This window comes from Nerophis lumbriciformis, linkage group LG18 (assembly GCF_033978685.3).
Source record: "Nerophis lumbriciformis linkage group LG18, RoL_Nlum_v2.1, whole genome shotgun sequence".
Lineage (NCBI taxonomy): Eukaryota > Metazoa > Chordata > Actinopteri > Syngnathiformes > Syngnathidae > Nerophis > Nerophis lumbriciformis.
This window is the reverse complement of record NC_084565.2, coordinates 38,802,498-38,823,268: the sequence shown is the minus strand read 5'-3', so window position 1 is coordinate 38,823,268 and position 20,771 is coordinate 38,802,498. Positions and strand designations below refer to the sequence as shown.

Sequence of the window (20,771 nt, the reverse complement as noted above, 5' to 3'; positions counted from 1 at the left end):
GACTGGACTCTCACAATATTATGCTAGATCCACTATGGACTGGACTCTCACACTATTATGCTAGATCCACTATGGACTGGACTCTCACAATATTATGCTAGATCCACTCGAAGTCCATTGCACCGGTCGCTCCCACATCTGCGGTCCCCTCCAAGGTTTCTCATTGTCATCCCATTGGGTTGAATTTTTTCTTGCCCTGATGTGGGATCTGAGCCGAGGATGTCGTTGTGGCTTGTGCAGCCCTTTGAGACACTCGTGATTTAGGGCTATATAAGTAAACATTGATTGATTGATTGATTAAGCTACTGCTCCTCAATTTTTTTCTGTTATGCCCCTCCCCCCCAGAAAAAAGAGAACATAATGCCTAGACTATAAATAGTATCATTTGGCATAAGTACACCTCTGCATTACATCGCATCCTTATTTAACATTAAAGAAAACAAAAAAAGACGAACAAATGATTGATCAACTTACAAGAAAAAAGAAGATTCAAAGTTTTGCCGCAAATCCCACTGTTTACATTAAACATGCTTCACCGTTTTGTCCTAATAATTTCAGCGGTCCTTGAACTCATCGTAATTTGTTTACATGTACAACTTTCCTTAATTCCGCCACGGAAAGACTTGTTTTATGCCACTCTGTCTCATTTTGTCCACCAAACGTTTTATACTGTGCGTGAACACACAAAAGGTGAGCGTTGTTGATGTTATTGACTTGTGTGGAGTGCTAATCAGGCATATTTGGTCACTGCATGACTGCAAGCTAATCGATGCTAACATGCTATTTAGGCTAACTGTATGTATTTGTACATATTGCATCATTTGTAAGTATATTTGAGGTCATTTCATTTCCTTTACTTATGTTACTATACATCAAAGTAACCAGTGAACATGTATACAAAACAAGCGAGTACTGTAAGTAACTAAAGTAAACACAACAGCACATTTTTATCTTATTAAATGTCAAATGTTCTAGTATTGTAATTCAGATTATGTTTTTTCAATGTGCGGTATTAAATGCTACTTTTGAACAAAATAAAGTGCACAGTAAGTATAAATGTCAACCTGCTGGTATGAAGTTGTAAATGCGTATTGGGTGGCTCGATTTGCAAATTAATTGTATTGTACTGTATTTTGTATATTATGTGATGTATATTTTAACTGTGGGTCCCTAACCATAAACTGTACGCTTCTAGGGATGACATTTTTACAGAACGGACTCTAATATTAACAAAATAAACTAATAATGTAAAATAAAATGCTAAATAAATAAATAAGTAAACAAAAGTAAAAAAAATACTATCGGCTCCCTTTTGAATCATTTGGGTTTTGCCCTCAAAGCCTTCTTGTATAAGAGAAGGATATTTTTTTATTATTAGGGCCCGCATGGCCCATTGCATAAGGACTCCCAAAGGGAGTCCTTATGCAATGGGACATAAGGACCTATTGAATTTGTAAGGTTTTATTATTATTCTTCCGCCGCCTCTTTGAGCACTAATTTGACCCACTTAACATGCTTCAAAACTCACCATATTTGACCCACACATCAGGACCTGCGAAAATTGTCTTTTAATAAAAAAACTGAACCGCAAAAATCAAGATTGCGCTCTAGCGCCCCCTAGAAAAAAAAAAAAAACTAGACTGCCTGTAACTCCCACTAGGAAGGTCGGAAAAACATGAAACAAAATCCTCTATGTAGGTCTGACTTAGACCTAGTTCTCATAATTGTACATCCTCGGGCTAAAATCAACAGGAAGTTGGCAATTCCCCCTTCAAGACAAAAAAGTACTAAAAACAGTCACTTTTGCCTCTTTGAGCTGTAATTTGACCCCTTAACATGCTTCAAAACTCACCGAACTGAACACACACATCAGGACTGGCAAAAATTGCGATCTAATAAAAAAACCTAATCCCAAATCTCAAAATTGTGCTCTAGCGCAATTTTTTTATGAAACGCACAAAAAACGGCTCCTCGGATGAAAAAACAGACATAACTGCCTGTAACTCCCACTGGGAAGGTCGGAGAGACATGAAACAAAAACCTCTATGTAGGTCTCACTTAGACCTACATTTCATAAATTGACAACCCCCAGCAAAAATCAACAGGAAGTTTGCTATTCCCCCTTCAAAACAATTTTTTTGTAAAAACCGGTCACCTTCCTTCAAAAACGAACTCCTCTGAGCGCGTTTGTCGTTTCGCCTTCAAACTAACACAGGAGAGAGATTGAACCCTTGTGATTACAATGACAGAAGCGCTTTTTTTCTAACTGCTCCGGTTTTGATTTTATGACCCTTCAAAGACCCGCTGTGCTGATGCTGCTGCGCTGCTGTTTTTTTAAGATGGCTGCTTAAAAGCAGGAAGCACCAACGTGCCCACACAATGCAGACAAGGTAGGTACACTAGACAAAAGTCTTGGGACACTTCAGACTAAAAGTAGACAAAAGTATTGGGACACTTTTGACTATCACTGGACAAAAGTATTGGGACAGTTAGGACGAGCACCTGCCAAATACGCGGGCCCTACCAATGCTGCTTGCAGCTTTAATTATTATTATTATTTTTATTATTATTATTATTTTTTTAATTATTATTTTTTTTTTTTTTAAATATTTGTAAACAAATATTTAAAAAAATAATTAGTAACAAAATGAATAAGAAAAATATAGACCTAATCACTTGGATATTGTTTATATACTGATACTATAGGTATAGATAGTATCGACATTGAAGATCTAGTGATTAGCTCCAGTGCTAATGGTACATGGAAAAAACCTAGTTTATTTTCTGCCATTTTGTTGTATGTTAGAAGCGGCCCCACACTGTGACGCCAGGGTCGCCTGACGGCGATTAGTGGCGTGTTCCCAAGATGCAGAAGACCGAGGAGGCAATGTGCAGGTAAAAGTATTTCATGTAGCTCAAAACAAACAGATGAGTGCTGCTGGGAAGGCAGCAAAGCATAGGGAGGGCTGTGCAAAAACTCAACTAAAACTGACATAAAAACAGAATGCTGGAACACAGCAAAACTCACGGCAGGAAGAAAGAGCGTCCACATGACTGATTATCGTTTCCAAACAAAGTCCCGACCCAGAATGGTGGCTCACACTCAACTTAAATAGAACTGTTTGCAAACCCAAAACAGGTGAGGGGGAAATGCTCTGGGCAAGATGTCACGAAAAAACACCAACAGGACAGGAACCAACACAAAACACAGGAGAAGACCAACAAAAGGGCCGTGACACGCACTTGATAGACAAGTCCTTTGTTGCAGCTTGCTTTTAAATTGGACTAAGGAGGTTAATTTGTGTCTTTATTACGGAACATTTTTTTGACACTGAATTTATGGAACTGAATGTTTTGCCTTTGAATTTATGGAACTGAATGTTTTGCCTTTGAATTGTATTCTAATATGCTGACAAGTTCATAGAAAATAAAAATTCAGTGTAAAAAAAATTCAGAGCTGAAAAATTCAGTGTAAATGCTTCAAAAAGCAAAAACCGGAAGTGAGTCTTGCTTTTTGAAGCAGCGAATTATTTGACACTGAGGTTCATTTGTGTCTTTATTACGGAAGATTTTTTTTGACACTGAATTTATGGAACTGAATGTTTTTGCCTTTGAGTTTTGTGAACTGAATTTTGTTTGACATGAAATTATGCTGACAAGTTCATAGAAAATACAAATTCAGTGTAAAAAAAATTCAGTGTAAAAAATCCCGAGCTGAAAAATTCAGTGTTTATGCTTCAAAAAGCAAAAACCGGAAGTGAGTCTTGCTTTTTGAAGCAGCGAATTATTTGACACTGAGGTTCATTTGTGTCTTTATTACGGAAAAAACATTTTGACAATGAATTTATGGAACTGAATGTTTTGCCTTTGAATTTTGTAAACTGAATTTTGTTTGACATGAAATTATGCTGACAAGTTCATAGAAAAAAAAAATTCAGTGTAAAAAAAATTCAGTGTAAAAAATCCCGAGCTGAAAAATTCAGCGTTAATGCTTTGAAAAGCAAAAACCGGAAGTGAGTATTGCTTTTTGAAGCAGCGAATTATTTGACACTGAGGTTCATTTGTGTCTTTATTACGGAAGATTTTTTTTGACACTGAATTTATGGAACTGAATGTTTTGCCTTTGAATTTTGTGAACTGAATTTTGTTTGACATGAAATTATGCTGACAAGTTCATAGAAAATAAAAATTCAGTGTAAAAAAAATTTAGTGTAAAAAAGTCAGAGCTGAAAAATTCAGTGTAAATGCTTCAAAAAGCAAAAACCGGAAGTGAGTCTTGCTTTTTGAAGCAGCGAATTATTTGACACTGAGGTTCATTTGTGTCTTTAATACGGAAGATTTTTTTTGACACTGAATTTATGGAACTGAATGTTTTTGCCTTTGAGTTTTGTGAACTGAATTTTGTTTGACATGAAATTATGCTGACAAGTTCATAGAAAATAAAAATTCAGTGTAAAAAAAATTCAGTGTAAAAAATTCAGAGCTGAAAAATTCAGTGTTAATGCTTTGAAAAGCAAAAACCGGAAGTGAGTCTTGCTTTTTGAAGCAGCGAATTATTTGACACTGAGGTTCATTTGTGTCTTTATTACGGAAGATTTTTTTTTGACACTGAATTTATGGAACTGAATGTTTTTGCCTTTGAGTTTTGTGAACTGAATTTTGTTTGACATGAAATTATGCTGACAATTTCATAGAAAATAAAAATTCAGTGTAAAAAAAATTTAGTGTAAAAAATTCAGAGCTGAAAAATTCAGTGTTAATGCTTCAAAGAGCAAAAACCGGAAGTGAGTCTTGCTTTTTGAAGCAGCGAATTATTTGACACTGAGGTTCATTTGTGTCTTTATTACGGAAGATTTTTTTTTGACACTGAATTTATGGAACTGAATGTTTTGCCTTTGAGTTTTGTGAACTGAATTTTGTTTGACATGAAATTATGCTGACAAGTTCATAGAAAATAAAAATTCAGTGTAAAAAAAATTCAGTGTAAAAAATTCCGAGCTGAAAAATTCAGTGTTAATGCTTCAAAAAGCAAAAACCGGAAGTGAGTCTTGCTTTTTGAAGCAGCGAATTATTTGACACTGAGGTTCATTTGTGTCTTTATTACGGAAGATTTTTTTTGTCACTGAATTTATGGAACTGAATGTTTTGCCTTTGAATTTTGTGAACTGAATTTTGTTTGACATGAAATTATGCTGACAAGTTCATAGAAAATAAAAATTCAGTGTAAAGAAATTCAATGTCTAAAATTTCAGTGTAAAAAAATTCAGTGTAAAAAATTCAGAGCTGAAAAATTCAGTGTTAATGCTTCAAAAAGCAAAAACCGGAAGTGAGTCTTGCTTTTTGAAGCAGATAATTATTTGACACTGAGGTTCATTTGTGTCTTTATTACGGAAGATATTTTTTGACACTGAATTTATGGAACTGAATGTTTTGCCTTTGAATTTTGTGAACTGAATTTTGTTTGACATGAAATTATGCTGACAAGTTCATAGAAAATAAAAATTCAGTGTAAAAAAAATTCAGTGTAAAAAATTCCAAGCTGAAAAATTTAGTGTTAATGCTTCAAAAAGCAAAAACCGGAAGTGAGTCTTGCTTTTTGAAGCAGTGAATTATTTGACACTGAGGTTCATTTGTGTCTTTATTACGGAAAAAAAATGTTGACACTGAATTTATGGAACTGAATGTTTTGTCTTTGAATTTTGTGAACTGAATTTTGTTTGACATGAAATTATGCTGACAATTTCATAGAAAATAAAAATTCAGTGTAAAAAAAATTTAGTGTAAAAAATTCAGAGCTGAAAAATTCAGTGTTAATGCTTCAAAAAGCAAAAACCGGAAGTGAGTCTTGCTTTTTGAAGCAGCGAATTATTTGACACTGAGGTTCATTTGTGTCTTTATTACGGAAAAAAAATTTTGACACTGAATTTATGGAACTGAATGTTTTGCCTTTGAGTTTTGTGAACTGAATTTTGTTTGACATGAAATTATGCTGACAAGTTCATAGAAAATAAAAATCCAGTGTCTAAAATGTCTAAAATTCAGTGTAAAAAATTCAGAGCTGAAAAATTCAGTGTAAATGCTTCAAAAAGCAAAAACCGGAAGTGAGTCTTGCTTTTTGAAGCAGCGAATTATTTGAGACTGAGGTTCATTTGTGTCTTTATTACGGAAGATTTTTTTTTACACTGGATTTATGGAACTGAATGTTTTTGCCTTTGAGTTTTGTGAACTGATTTTTGTTTGACATGAAATTATGCTGACAATTTCATCGAAAAAAAAAAAATTCAGTGTCTAAAATTCAGTGTAAAAAATTCAGAGCTGAAAAATTCAGTGTTAATGCTTCAAAAAGCAAAAACCGGAAGTGAGTCTTGCTTTTTGAAGCAGCGAATTATTTGATACTGAGGTTCATTTGTGTCTTTATTACGGAAAACATTTTTTGACACTGAATTTATGGAACTGAATGTTTTTGCCTTTGAATTTTGTTTGACATGAAATTATGCTGACAAGTTCATAGATAATAAAAACTCAGTGTAAAAAAAATTCAGTGTAAAAAATTCCGAGCTGAAAAATTCAGTGTTAATGCTTCAAAAAGCAAAAACCGGAAGTGAGTCTTGCTTTTTGAAGCAGTGAATTATTTGACACTGAGGTTCATTTGTGTCTTTATTACGGAAGATTTTTTTTGACACTGAATTTATGGAACTGAATGTTTTGCCTTTGAGTTTTGTGAACTGAATTTTGTTTGACATGAAATTATGCTGACAAGTTCATAGAAAATACAAATTCTGTGTCTAAAATTCAGTGTAAAAAATTCAGAGCTGAAAAATTCAGCGTTAATGCTTTGAAAAGCAAAAACCGGAAGTGAGTCTTGCTTTTTGAAGCAGTGAATTATTTGACACTGAGGTTCATTTGTGTCTTTATTACGGAACATTTTTTTGACACTGAATTTATGGAACTGAATGTTTTGCCTTTGAATTTTGTGAACTGAATTTTGTTTGACATGAAATTATGCTGACAATTTCATAGAAAATAAAAATTCAGTGTAAAAAAAATTCAGTGTAAAAAATTCAGAGCTGAAAAATTCAGTGTTAATGCTTCAAAAAGCAAAAACCGGAAGTGAGTCTTGCTTTTTGAAGCAGTGAATTATTTGACACTGAGGTTCATTTGTGTCTTTATTACGGAAGATTTTTTTTGACACTGAATTTATGGAACTGAATGTTTTTGCCTTTGAGTTTTGTGAACTGAATTTTGTTTGACATGAAATTATGCAGACAATTTCTTCGAGAAAAAAAAATTCAGTGTCTAAAATTCAGTGTAAAAAATTGAGAGCTGAAAAATTCAGTGTAAATGCTTCAAAAAGCAAAAAACGGAAGTGAGTCTTGCTTTTTGAAGCAGTGAATTATTTGACACTGAGGTTCATTTGTGTCTTTATTACGGAAAAAATGTTTTGACACTGAATTTATGGAACTGAATGTTTTGCCTTTGAATTTTGTGAACTGAATTTTGTTTGACATGCAATTATGCTGACAAGTTCATAGAAAATAAAAATTCAGTGTAAAAAAAATTCAGTGTAAAAAATTCCGAGCTGAAAAATTCAGTGTTAATGCTTCAAAAAGCAAAAACCGGAAGTGAGTCTTGCTTTTTGAAGCAGCGAATTATTTGACACTGAGGTTCATTTGTGTCTTTATTACGGAAGATTTTTTTTGACACTGAATTTATGGAACTGAATGTTTTGCCTTTGAATTTTGTGAACTGAATTTTGTTTGACATGAAATTATGCTGACAATTTCATCGAAAAAAAAAATTCAGTGTCTAAAATTCAGTGTAAAAAATTCAGAGCTGAAAAATTCAGTGTAAATGCTTCGAAAAGCAAAAACCGGAAGTGAGTCTTGCTTTTTGAAGCAGTGAATTATTTGACACTGAGGTTCATTTGTGTCTTTATTACGGGAAAAAAAAATTTGACTCTGAATTTATGGAACTGAATGTTTTGCCTTTGAGTTTTGTGAACTGAATTTTGTTTGACAGGAAATTATGCTGACAAGTTCATAGAAAATAAAAATTCAGTGTAAAAAAAATTCAGTGTAAAAAATTACGAGCTGAAAAATTCAGTGTTAATGCTTCGAAAAGCAAAAACCGGAAGTGAGTCTTGCTTTTTGAAGCAGCGAATTATTTGACACTGAGGTTCATTTGTGTCTTTATTACGGAAGATTTTTTTTGACACTGAATTTATGGAACTGAATGTTTTGCCTTTGAATTTTGTGAACTGAATTTTGTTTGACATGAAATTATGCTGACAAGTTCATAGAAAATAAAAATTCAGTGTAAAAAAAATTCAGTGTAAAAAATTACGAGCTGAAAAATTCAGTGTTAATGCTTCAAAGAGCAAAAACCGGAAGTGAGTCTTGCTTTTTGAAGCAGCGAATTATTTGACACTGAGGTTCATTTGTGTCTTTATTACGGAACATTTTTTTGACACTGAATTTATGGAACTGAATGTTTTGCCTTTGAATTTTGTGAACTGAATTTTGTTTGACATGAAATTATGCTGACAAGTTCATAGAAAATAAAAATTCAGTGTAAAATAAATTCATTGTAAAAAATTCCGAGCTGAAAAATTCAGTGTTAATGCTTCAAAAAGCAAAAACCGGAAGTGAGTCTTGCTTTTTGAAGCAGTGAATTATTTGACACTGAGGTTCATTTGTGTCTTTATTACGGAAAAAAAATGTTGACACTGAATTTATGGAACTGAATGTTTTGCCTTTGAATTTTGTGAACTGAATTTTGTTTGACATGAAATTATGCTGACAATTTCATAGAAAAAAAAATTCAGTGTAAAAAAATTCAGTGTAAAAAATTCAGAGCTGAAAAATTCAGTGTTAATGCTTCAAAAAGCAAAAACCGGAAGTGAGTCTTGCTTTTTGAAGCAGCGAATTATTTGACACTGAGGTTCATTTCTGTCTTTATTACGGAACATTTTTTTGACACTGAATTTATGGAACTGAATGTTTTGCCTTTGAATTTTGTGAACTGAATTTTGTTTGACATGAAATTATGCTGACAAGTTCATAGAAAATAAAAATTCAGTGTAAAATAAATTCATTGTAAAAAATTCCGAGCTGAAAAATTCAGTGTTAATGCTTCAAAAAGCAAAAACCGGAAGTGAGTCTTGCTTTTTGAAGCAGTGAATTATTTGACACTGAGGTTCATTTGTGTCTTTATTACGGAGATTTTTTTTGACACTGAATTTATGGAACTGAATGTTTTTGCCTTTGAGTTTTGTGAACTGAATTTTGTTTGACATGAAATTATGCTGACAAGTTCATAGAAAATAAAAATTCAGTGTAAAAAAAATTTAGTGTAAAAAATTCCGAGCTGAAAAATTCAGTGTTAATGCTTCAAAGAGCAAAAAACGGAAGTGAGTCTTGCTTTTTGAAGCAGCGAATTATTTGACACTGAGGTTCATTTGTGTCTTTATTACGGAAGATTTTTTTTGACACTGAATTTATGGAACTGAATGTTTTGCCTTTGAATTTTGTGAACTGAATTTTGTTTGACATGAAATTATGCTGACAATTTCATCGAAAGAAAAAATTCAGTGTCTAAAATTCAGTGTAAAAAATTCAGAGCTGAAAAATTCAGTGTAAATGCTTCAAAAAGCAAAAACCGGAAGTGAGTCTTGCTTTTTGAAGCAGCGAATTATTTGACACTGAGGTTCATTTGTGTCTTTATTACGGAAAAAAAATGTTGACACTGAATTTATGGAACTGAATGTTTTGCCTTTGAATTTTGTGAACTGAATTTTGTTTGACATGAAATTATGCTGACAATTTCATAGAAAAAAAAATTCAGTGTAAAAAAATTCAGTGTAAAAAATTCAGAGCTGAAAAATTCAGTGTTAATGCTTCAAAAAGCAAAAACCGGAAGTGAGTCTTGCTTTTTGAAGCAGCGAATTATTTGACACTGAGGTTCATTTCTGTCTTTATTACGGAACATTTTTTTGACACTGAATTTATGGAACTGAATGTTTTGCCTTTGAATTTTGTGAACTGAATTTTGTTTGACATGAAATTATGCTGACAAGTTCATAGAAAATAAAAATTCAGTGTAAAATAAATTCATTGTAAAAAATTCCGAGCTGAAAAATTCAGTGTTAATGCTTCAAAAAGCAAAAACCGGAAGTGAGTCTTGCTTTTTGAAGCAGTGAATTATTTGACACTGAGGTTCATTTGTGTCTTTATTACGGAGATTTTTTTTGACACTGAATTTATGGAACTGAATGTTTTTGCCTTTGAGTTTTGTGAACTGAATTTTGTTTGACATGAAATTATGCTGACAAGTTCATAGAAAATAAAAATTCAGTGTAAAAAAAATTTAGTGTAAAAAATTCCGAGCTGAAAAATTCAGTGTTAATGCTTCAAAGAGCAAAAAACGGAAGTGAGTCTTGCTTTTTGAAGCAGCGAATTATTTGACACTGAGGTTCATTTGTGTCTTTATTACGGAAGATTTTTTTTGACACTGAATTTATGGAACTGAATGTTTTGCCTTTGAATTTTGTGAACTGAATTTTGTTTGACATGAAATTATGCTGACAATTTCATCGAAAGAAAAAATTCAGTGTCTAAAATTCAGTGTAAAAAATTCAGAGCTGAAAAATTCAGTGTAAATGCTTCAAAAAGCAAAAACCGGAAGTGAGTCTTGCTTTTTGAAGCAGCGAATTATTTGACACTGAGGTTCATTTGTGTCTTTATTACGGAAAAAAAATGTTGACACTGAATTTATGGAACTGAATGTTTTGCCTTTGAATTTTGTGAACTGAATTTTGTTTGACATGAAATTATGCTGACAATTTCATAGAAAAAAAAATTCAGTGTAAAAAAATTCAGTGTAAAAAATTCAGAGCTGAAAAATTCAGTGTTAATGCTTCAAAAAGCAAAAACCGGAAGTGAGTCTTACTTTTTGAAGCAGCGAATTATTTGACACTGAGGTTCATTTCTGTCTTTATTACGGAACATTTTTTTGACACTGAATTTATGGAACTGAATGTTTTGCCTTTGAATTTTGTGAACTGAATTTTGTTTGACATGAAATTATGCTGACAAGTTCATAGAAAATAAAAATTCAGTGTAAAAAAAATTCAGTGTAAAAAATTCCGAGCTGAAAAATTCAGTGTTAATGCTTCAAAAAGCAAAAACCGGAAGTGAGTCTTGCTTTTTGAAGCAGCGAATTATTTGACACTGAGGTTCATTTGTGTCTTTATTACGGAACATTTTTTTGACACTGAATTTATGGAACTGAATGTTTTGCCTTTGAATTTTGTGAACTGAATTTTGTTTGACATGAAATTATGCTGACAAGTTCATAGAAAATAAAAATTCAGTGTAAAAAAAATTCAGTGTAAAAAATTCCAAGCTGAAAAATTCAGTGTTAATGCTTCAAAAAGCAAAAACCGGAAGTGAGTCTTGCTTTTTGAAGCAGTGAATTATTTGACACTGAGGTTCATTTGTGTCTTTATTACGGAAAAAATGTTTTGACACTGAATTTATGGAACTGAATGTTTTGCCTTTGAATTTTGTGAACTGAATTTTGTTTGACATGAAATTATGCTGACAATTTCATCGACAAAAAAAATTCAGTGTCTAAAATTCAGTGTAAAAAATTCAGAGCTGAAAAATTCAGTGTAAATGCTTCAAAAAGCAAAAACCGGAAGTGAGTCTTGCTTTTTGAAGCAGCGAATTATTTGACACTGAGGTTCATTTGTGTCTTTATTACAGAAGATTTTTTTTTACACTGGATTTATGGAACTGAATGTTTTGCCTTTGAATTTTGTGAGTGTGAATGTTGTCTGTCTATCTGTGTTGGCCCTGCGATGAGGTGGCGACTTGTCCAGGGTGCACCCCGCCTTCCGCCCGATTGTAGCTGAGATAGGCTCCAGAGCCCCCCGCGACCCCAAAGGGAATAAGCGGTAGAAAATGGATGGATGGATGGAATTTAGTTTGACATGAAATTATGCTGACAATTTTATAGAAAATAAAAATTCAGAGTAAAAAAATTCAGTGTCTAAAATTCAGTGTAAAAAATTACGAGCTGAAAAATTCAGTGTTAATGCTTCGAAAAGCAAAAACCGGAAGTGAGTCTTGCTTTTTGAAGCAGCAAATTATTTGACACTGAATTTTCATATATTGAATGTTTTTACACTGAATTTTTGTACACACAATTTTTTTTTTCAATGAAATTGTTAGTGAAATTTGATGTAAAAAAAAAAAATGTGAGTTCACAAAAAATTCAGTTACATAAATTCAGTGTAAATTTTTTTTTTTTCGTAATCCATCCATTCATCCATCCATTTTCTACCGCTTAAACCAGGGGTGCTCACACTTTTTCTGCAGGCGAGCTACTTTTCAATTGATCAAGACGTGGGGATCTACCTCATTCATATATATAATTTATATTTACTTATTTATGAAATATATGTTTTTGTTAATAAGTTAAAGGTGTTTAATGATAATGCAAGCATGTTTAACACATATAGTTAATATTGTTAATAAATTAAAGGTGTTTAATGATAATGCAATCATGTTTAACACATAGTTAATATTGTTAATAAATTAAAGGTGTTTAATGATAATACAAGTATGTTTAATACATATAGTTAATATTGTTAACAAGTTAAAGGTGTTTAAAGATCATGCAAGCATGTTTAATACATATAGTTAATATTGTTAACAAGTTAAAGGTGTTTAAAGATAATGCAAGCATGTTTAATACATATAGTTATTATTGTTAACAAGTTAAAGGTGTTTAATGATAATACAAGCATGTTTAATACATATAGTTAATATTATTAATAAGTTGAAGGTGTTTAAAGATAATACAAGCATGTTTAACACATATAGTTAATATTGTTAACAAGTTAAGGTGTTTAAAGATAATACAGGCATGTTTAACACATACAGATTCCTTTCTTTCATGAAGACAAGAGTAAAAGTTGGTGTATTACCTGATTCTGATGACTTGCATTGATTGTAATCAGACAGTGGTGCTGATAACGTCCGCATTTTCGAATGAAGGAGAAAAAAAGTCCTCATTTCTGTCCAATACCACATGAAAGTGGTTGGTTTTTGGCATCTTATTTGTCCAGCTTCCGTACTCCTTTGTATACACTTTACAAAAAATACATTGTCGGCAAACTCCGTAGCTTGCTAGCTTGTGCACGCCAGCCTTCTGAGACTCTTGTTTTGTTAGCGCAACTGTGCAACTGTGCAGTCGGTCTTTGGAGTTTTGACGACAGGTGCGGCGCCGGAGTCTGTTGAAATAAAGTGTTTCTCGCCTTCCAGTCGGTAATTTTAATGAGCTGGCAGCAGCCAGCGTCATCTCAGAAGACCCTCGGGTGCCGTGAAAGTCAATCAAGTGACGAAAGTGACGTCATAGTGAAGATTTATGATCGCTCATTTTTAGCACTATTTTTTTAATGGCTGGCTGGTGATCGACTGACACACCCTCCGAGATCGACCGGTAGCTCGCAATCGACGTAATGAGCACCCCTGGCTTAAACCCTTCGGGGTCGCTGAGATAGACACTTATTAACGTTCAAATTGGCATGCACCCCCCTGGAATCAATGCAACTCCTGCAAGTGTGCAACAAGGAATATGGAAATGTAATCGTGTCTAGCTGAGCCTGTATCGCTTCTGGAGGAATCTTTCACGTGAGTATAATCTTTAACAAGTTACAAAGCTGGGGTCAAGATCAGTTCAACGTTGTATCAGTTAAAAAAAGATAAATATTGGCCCCCCCCGATCTGATCTCATGAATGGAATCAGGACATCTCTAGTGGAGTCAAAGTATCAGTGTATTGACCTGGTATGGGATTGACACCAACATTCCCAGTATGGCCCCCTCTAAAAGGGATGATATTTATTGCAGTGCAGCAGCTGGTTTCAAAAAACAAACAAAGTCATTTGATTCCATCCATGCTAAATTGAAGTGCAGGTAAATATTAGCACGCTTGGCGTTAAGCAAACACCACCTGGACCAAACCCGAGCTTTGTGCGCCTTTTTTTTAACGCCGGCCTGGTTTATTTTGACAGATAGGTTATCGAAAAGTGTTAGGATGGAATTTGTCAATTTATTGATTTAAAAGCTTGACAGAAAAAACTAGCCGAGGTCCCGGGTCTCACATTCAGGATAGATAATAAAGCCAGAGAGGATTCTTTTCATTCTTCAGCAGGCAAAGATCTGCTTTGGTTGAGTGAAGAATGAGAACGCTCGCCGTGCAAATTTACGAGGCTCTCCCTGAAAGCACTCTGATCCTTCCATTTATCTTCCTCACATTTGTGCACGAGCATCTCTTCCCCGGTGACTCGTAAAAGACAGACCGGGTCCATTAATACCACACTGGGCTTAAGAAAGTATGTGTCTATTTTCTCCAGGTACATTTGAAGGAGACAATAATGATACAGTTCCAAGTTATTTACTACCCTTCTCTGCACACTGCAAAAAGTCAGTGTTCAAAAACAAGAAAAAAAAATAATACAAAAATGAGGGGTATTTTATTTGAACTAAGCAAAATTATCTGCCAATAGAACAAGAAAATTCGGCTTGTCAAGACTTTCCAAAACAAGAAAAATTAAAGCTGCAAGCAGCATTGGCCCGCGTATTTGGCAGGTGCTAGTCCTAAGTGTCCCAATACTTTTGTCTACTTTTAGTCTGAAGTGTCCCAAGACTTTTGTCTAGTGTACCTACCTTGCCTGCATTGTGTGGGCACGTTGGTGCTTGCTGCTTTTAAGCAGCCATCTTAAAAAAACAGCAGCGCAGCAGCATCAGCGCAGCGGGTCTTTGAAGGGTCATAAAATCAAAACCGGAGCAGGTATTAAAACGCTGTTCTGTTATTTTATACACAAGGGTTTAATCTCTCTCCTGTGTTAGTTTGAAGCCGAAACGACAAACGCGCTCAGAGGAGATAGATTTTGAAGAAAGGTGACCGTTTTTTACAAAAATTTTGTTTTGAAGGGGGAATAGCAAACTTCCTGTAGATTTTTGCTGGGGGGTGTCAATTAATGAAATGTAGGTCTAAGTGAGACCTACGAAGAGGGTTTTGTTTCATGTCTCTCCGACCTTCCCAGTGGGAGTTACAGGCAGTTTTGTCATTTTCTTCTTCCGAGGAGCAGTTTTTTCTCCGTTTTATTCAAAAATTGCTCTAGAGCGCAATTTTTAAATTTGGGGTTAGGTTTTTTCATTAGATCGCAATTTTTGCCAGTCCTGATGTGTGCGTTCAGTTTGGTGAGTTTTGAAGCGTGTTAAGGGGGTCAAATTACAGCTCAAAGAGGCAAAAGTTACTGTTTTTAGTACTTTTTTGTCTTGAAGGGGGAATTGCCAACTTCCTGTTGATTTTTGCCCAAGGATATACAATTATGAAAGGTAGGTCTAAGTCAGACCTACATAGAGGTTTTTGTTTCATGTCTCTCCGACCTTCCTAGTGGGAGTTACAGGCAGTCTAGTTTTTGTTTTTCTCCTAGGGGGCGCTAGAGCGCAATTTTGAGTTTTGTGGTTCGGTTTTTTATTAAAAAGGCAATTTTCGCAGGTCCTGATGTGTGGGTCAAATATGGTGAGTTTTGAAGCATGTTAAGTGGGTCAAATTACAGTTTAATGTGGCGGCGGAAGAATAAAGAATAAAGAATAAAACCTTACAAATTCAATAGGTCCTTATGTCCCATTGCATAAGGACTCCCTTTGGGAGTCCTTATGCAATGGGCCATGCGGTCCCTAATTAAAGCTGCAAGCAGCGATGGACGGGACCGACTTTGACGGCACATAAAATCCAAACCGGAGCGGTAATTAAAACTCTTTGGTCAACTTTTAATCAGAAGGGTTCAATCTCTCTCCTGTGCTAGTTTGAAGCCGACACGACAATTGCGCTCAGAGGAGATAATGTTTGAAAAATGGTGACCGGTTTTTACAAAACTTTTGTTTTGAAGGGGGAATTGCAAACTTCCTGTTGATTTTTGCTGGGAGTTGTTCATTTATGAAATGTAGGTCTAAGTGAGACCTACATAGAGGTTTTTGTTTCATGTATCTAAGACATTCCTACTGGAAGTTACAGGCAGTCTGTTTTCTTCCTAGGGGGCGCTAGAGCGCAATTTTGAGTTTTGGGGTTGCGTTTTTATTAGATCGCAATTTTTGCCAGTCCTGATGTGTGTGTCCAGTTTGGTGAGTTTTGAAGCATGTTAAGGGGGTCAAATTACAGCTCAAAGAGGCAAAAGTGACTGTTTTTACTAAAATTGTGTTTTGAAGGGGCAATTGCCAACTTCCTGTTGACTTTTGCTGAAAGATGTCAATGTATGAAATGTAGGTCTAAGTCAGACCTACATAGAGATTTTTGTTTCATGTCTCTACGACATTCATACCGGAAGTTACAAGCAGTTTTGTCTGTGTTTTTTCCTAGGGGGCGTTAGAGCGCAATTTTGAGTTTTGGGTTTTTGTTTTTTTTATTAGATCGCAAATTTCGCCAATCCTGATGTGCGTGTCAAATATGGTGAGTTTTGAAGCATGTTAAGAGGGTCAAATTACAGCTCAAAGAGGCGGCGGAATAATAATAATAAAACACACGAAATACAATAGGGTCCTCTGTCCCAAAGGGACATTGCGGTCCCTAATTAGCTAACTTCAATGAACCCATAAATACCTTAAAATAAGTATATTCTCACTAATAAGTTCACTTTTCTTGGTAGAAAGAAAAAAATGAGACCTTTTTGCTCAATATGTTGATAAATATTCTTAAATGAAGTAAATGCTAGAGCCATTATCTTGACATAATGATATTACATTTCTTGAAACCAGCAAACGAAAAGCGCGCACAATGGCGGAGGTAAAAAAAAACTTGGCGAATGGGACCGTGAACAGGGCTTGAAACGAGAGGATAGCAGGGTTAGAAAAGATATGACACCAGGACGAACAACAGAAAATGAAAAGCTTAAATAACACAGACATGATTAACAACAGGGTGCGTGACTCAAAACAGGTGCGTGACATGACAGGTGAAAACTAATGGGTTGCTATGGTGACAAACAAGAGTGCATAATGAGTCCAAATGTGGAACAGGTGAAACTAATGGGTAACCATGGAAACAAGACAAGGGAGTGAAAAGCCAGAAACTAAAGAGTCAATAACTAAACAAAACAAAACATGACTAAAACAAAACATGATTACACAGACATGACACTTGGAGAGTTTACAGTGTTCAAATACACGAGAAATACAAGTTTTGAAAGGGTATATATGCATTATTATTATGTATTAAAGTTAAAGTTAAAGTACCAATGATTGTCACACACACACACACACACTACACTGCAAAAAGTCAGTGATCAAAAACAAGAAAAAAAATACAAAAATGAGGGGTATTTTATTTGAACTAAGCAAAATTATCTGCCAATAGAACAATAAATTGTGGCTTGTCAAGACTTTCCAAAACAAGTCAATTTAGCTAACTTCAATGAACCCAAAAATGGTTGGGGGCGGGGCTAAGAGGGGAGGAGTATATTTACAGCTAGAATTCACCAAGTCAAGTATTTCATACATACATATATATATATATATATATATATATATATATATATATATATATATATATATATATATATATATATATATATATATATATGTAAGAAATACTTGACTTTCAGTGAATTCTAGCTGTATATATATTTATTATATTTATTTTATATATATATATATATATATATATATATATATATATATATATATATATATATATATATATATATATATATATATATATATACACACACAATATATATATATATAAATAAAAGAAATACTTGAATTTCAGTGTTCATTTATTTACACATATACACACACACACACACATAACACTCATCTACTCATTGTTGAGTTAAGGGTTGAATTGTCCATCCTTGTTCTATTCTCTGTCACTATTTTTCTAACCATGCTGAACACCCTTTCGCAGGTACCCAGAAAGGTTTTGAGTACCACCAAAAAAACTGAATCTCTGAAGACAGTATAAAAATCTGTGTTAAAGGTGTACAAATACTGTTTGTATAATAAGCATGTTATTTTTTTTTACAAATGAGGGTTAAGAGTTCAGTACTAAAAAAAAAAAAAAGAATGTGGCTTAAGTACAGTTTTTTAATTGAGCTGCTGCATTTTTTTGGTTGGGTTGTTTATTTATTTTGAGTAACTTCTATACATTTCTAAAACGGGAATAATGTAATAGAGTTATCTATGTTTGTCTGTTGCCATCTCCTGGTGAATGTTGGCTATAGCGTACTGGGGTTACTTTTTGGTTGGCCAACGATTTACGTGGTGTTGCACACCTGACGTCACTCAGGTCCGCATGGAGCTGGAGGGGGCGTGGCTTCCAGCTCCGCCTGAATTTCGGGAGATTTTCGGTAGAAAAATCCGTGAGGGTTGGCAAGTATGAATATCTTACTCAGATCATTTAGGACCAAAACCCTTAAAACAAGTAAAACACTAACATAAAATCTGCTTAGTGAGAAGAATGATCTTATCAGACAGAAAATTGACATATTTCATCTTACTTAGATTTCAGTTTTTGCAGTGCAGTAGCTCTTTGGGGTTCAGGTTGAAGGAGTGGGGTCTCTGACCTGAGAGTGCTGCTCCAGGATTCGGGCCTTCTCCTTCTGCAGGAGGTCCAGGTCCTCCTCCAGCTTGTGGCGCAGGGCCTGCAGGTGACGGTGCGATCTCTCCAGGGTTTTCTTCTCCGAAAGCAGGTTCATCTTCTCCCGTTGCAGCCGGGACGCCTCATCCCGGGATGATGCCCGGTCCGCTTCTGCCTGCCGCCGTCCGTCACTGAGCCCAGCCTTCTCAGCCTCAGCCTGGAAGGCACACACTTGGGTTCAGACCGGAACAGTAACCGTTTTGTTCGGCGGGGTAACAAAATAACAGAACGAGACTACGTTTGTCAAGTCGAAAGGAGATTTGCTGCAAAGAGAAAGCTTTAATGATCAAGTTCCTTGAATATTTAAACACAATCCTTTTGCTGGAACGATCCCGGTATGTTGAAATACCGTATTTACGCATCTGGACTTACATAAAGGGGCTGTTTGCAAAACTTGTTCAAAGTTACAATTTTGAAATAAAAGGGATAACAAGAAGACCATTGGCCAGTTTCTCAAATATTTTGTCAGAGGGGGTCAGCCATGGGCCATGTGTACGTTAGAAACCTCACTCCCTGACAACCTTAAGAGCAGTGCTGGCTATCGACGCGATAGCCCGGACTTTTAGGTGGGTAATGTGAGAATGTGATCCTTTTAAGTGTTCTTTTTTAATCCATAGTCACGTTTAAAGCAGCTAGTATTTCCCCATGTAGGGTGTCTTATGCCACTCCTTCTTTGTCTCATTTTGTCCACCAAAGGTTTTATACTGTGTGTGAATGCACAAAGGTGAGCTTTGTTGCTAATCAGGCATATTTGGTCACTGCATGACTGCAAGCTAATCGATGCCAACATGCTCTTTAGGCTAGCTGTATGTACATATTGCATCTTTTTGTAAGTATATTTGAGGGGGGCGGGGGTGTGTATATTGTAGCATCCCGGAAGAATTAGTGCTGCAAGGGGTTCTGGGTATTTGTTCTGTTGTGTTACGGTGCGGATGTTCTCCCGAAATGTGTTTGTCATTCTTGTTTGGTGTGGGTTCACAGTGTGGCGCATATTTGTAACAGTGTTAAAGTTGTTTGTACAGCCACCCTCAGTGTGACCTGCATGGCTATTGATCAGGTATGCCTTGCATTCACTTATGTGTGTGTAGAAGCTGCATATATTATGTGACGGCACGCTGTTTGTATGGAGGAAAAGTGGACGTGACGACAGGCTGTAGAGGACGTTAAAGGCAGTGCCTTTAAGGCACGCCCCCAATATTGTTGGCTGAGTGGAAATCGGGAGAAATTCGGGAGAATGGTTGGCGCGGGAGATTTTCGGGAGTGGCACTGAAATTTGGGAGTCTCCCGGTAAAATCAGGAGGGTTGGCAAGTATGCTTATGTCCTCTGTGTGTTTAATTTATATTTGCATGTCTCATGACACATTAACTGTATGTAATATTGGCTGCATTTCTGATAGTTGTTTGTGCGCCTTGTTGTTCCAGACCACAGCAAACGTTGCCCAGCTTGCAAAGATTGTAATGAATCCATGAGAAGAAGACGTTTCGTTTAACTTGGACACACACACACATATACCTTTGGCCATTCTAAGCCATCATTTCCAGGAGTTATCTCACCCTCTGAGACACTTACCTTATGTGTTGCCTTCATTATAAGACTTATACATACTTGCCAACCCTTCCGGATTTTCCGGGAGACTCCCGAAATTCAGCGCCTCTCCCGAAAACCTCCCGGGACAAATTTTCTCCCAAAAATCTCCCGAAATTCAGGCGGAGCTGGAGGCCACGCCCCCTCCAGCTCCATGCGGACCTGAGTCCGCTTTCCCACGATATAAACAGCGTGCCTGCCCAATCACATTATAACTGTAGAATGATGGAGGGCGAGTTCTTGGTTTCTTAAGTGGGTTTATTGTTAGGCAGTTTCATTAACGTCCTCCCAGCGCGGTAACAACACACAACAACAGCAGTCACGTTTTTTGTCTACCGTAAAGCAGTTCGTCTGCCGTAAACAGCAATGTTGTGACACTCTTAAACAGGACAATACTGCCATCTATAACATCAATAACATATACAGCTTTTAGAGAGTGCAGTGCACAACTGCGCACACAACAAGGAGACGAAGCA

At 35.4% G+C, this 20,771-nt stretch overlaps 1 protein-coding gene across 1 annotated transcript in view; it reads right to left on the bottom strand.

The window, feature by feature from the left end:
* Positions 1-20,771, bottom strand: part of crocc2 (ciliary rootlet coiled-coil, rootletin family member 2) — a 185,459-nt gene that overhangs the window by 87,891 nt on the left and 76,797 nt on the right. The window contains exon 17 of the mRNA XM_072915124.1: positions 18,637-18,867. Within this exon, the coding sequence (XP_072771225.1) occupies positions 18,637-18,867 (231 nt within the window). The remainder of the gene's footprint in view (positions 1-18,636; positions 18,868-20,771) is intronic.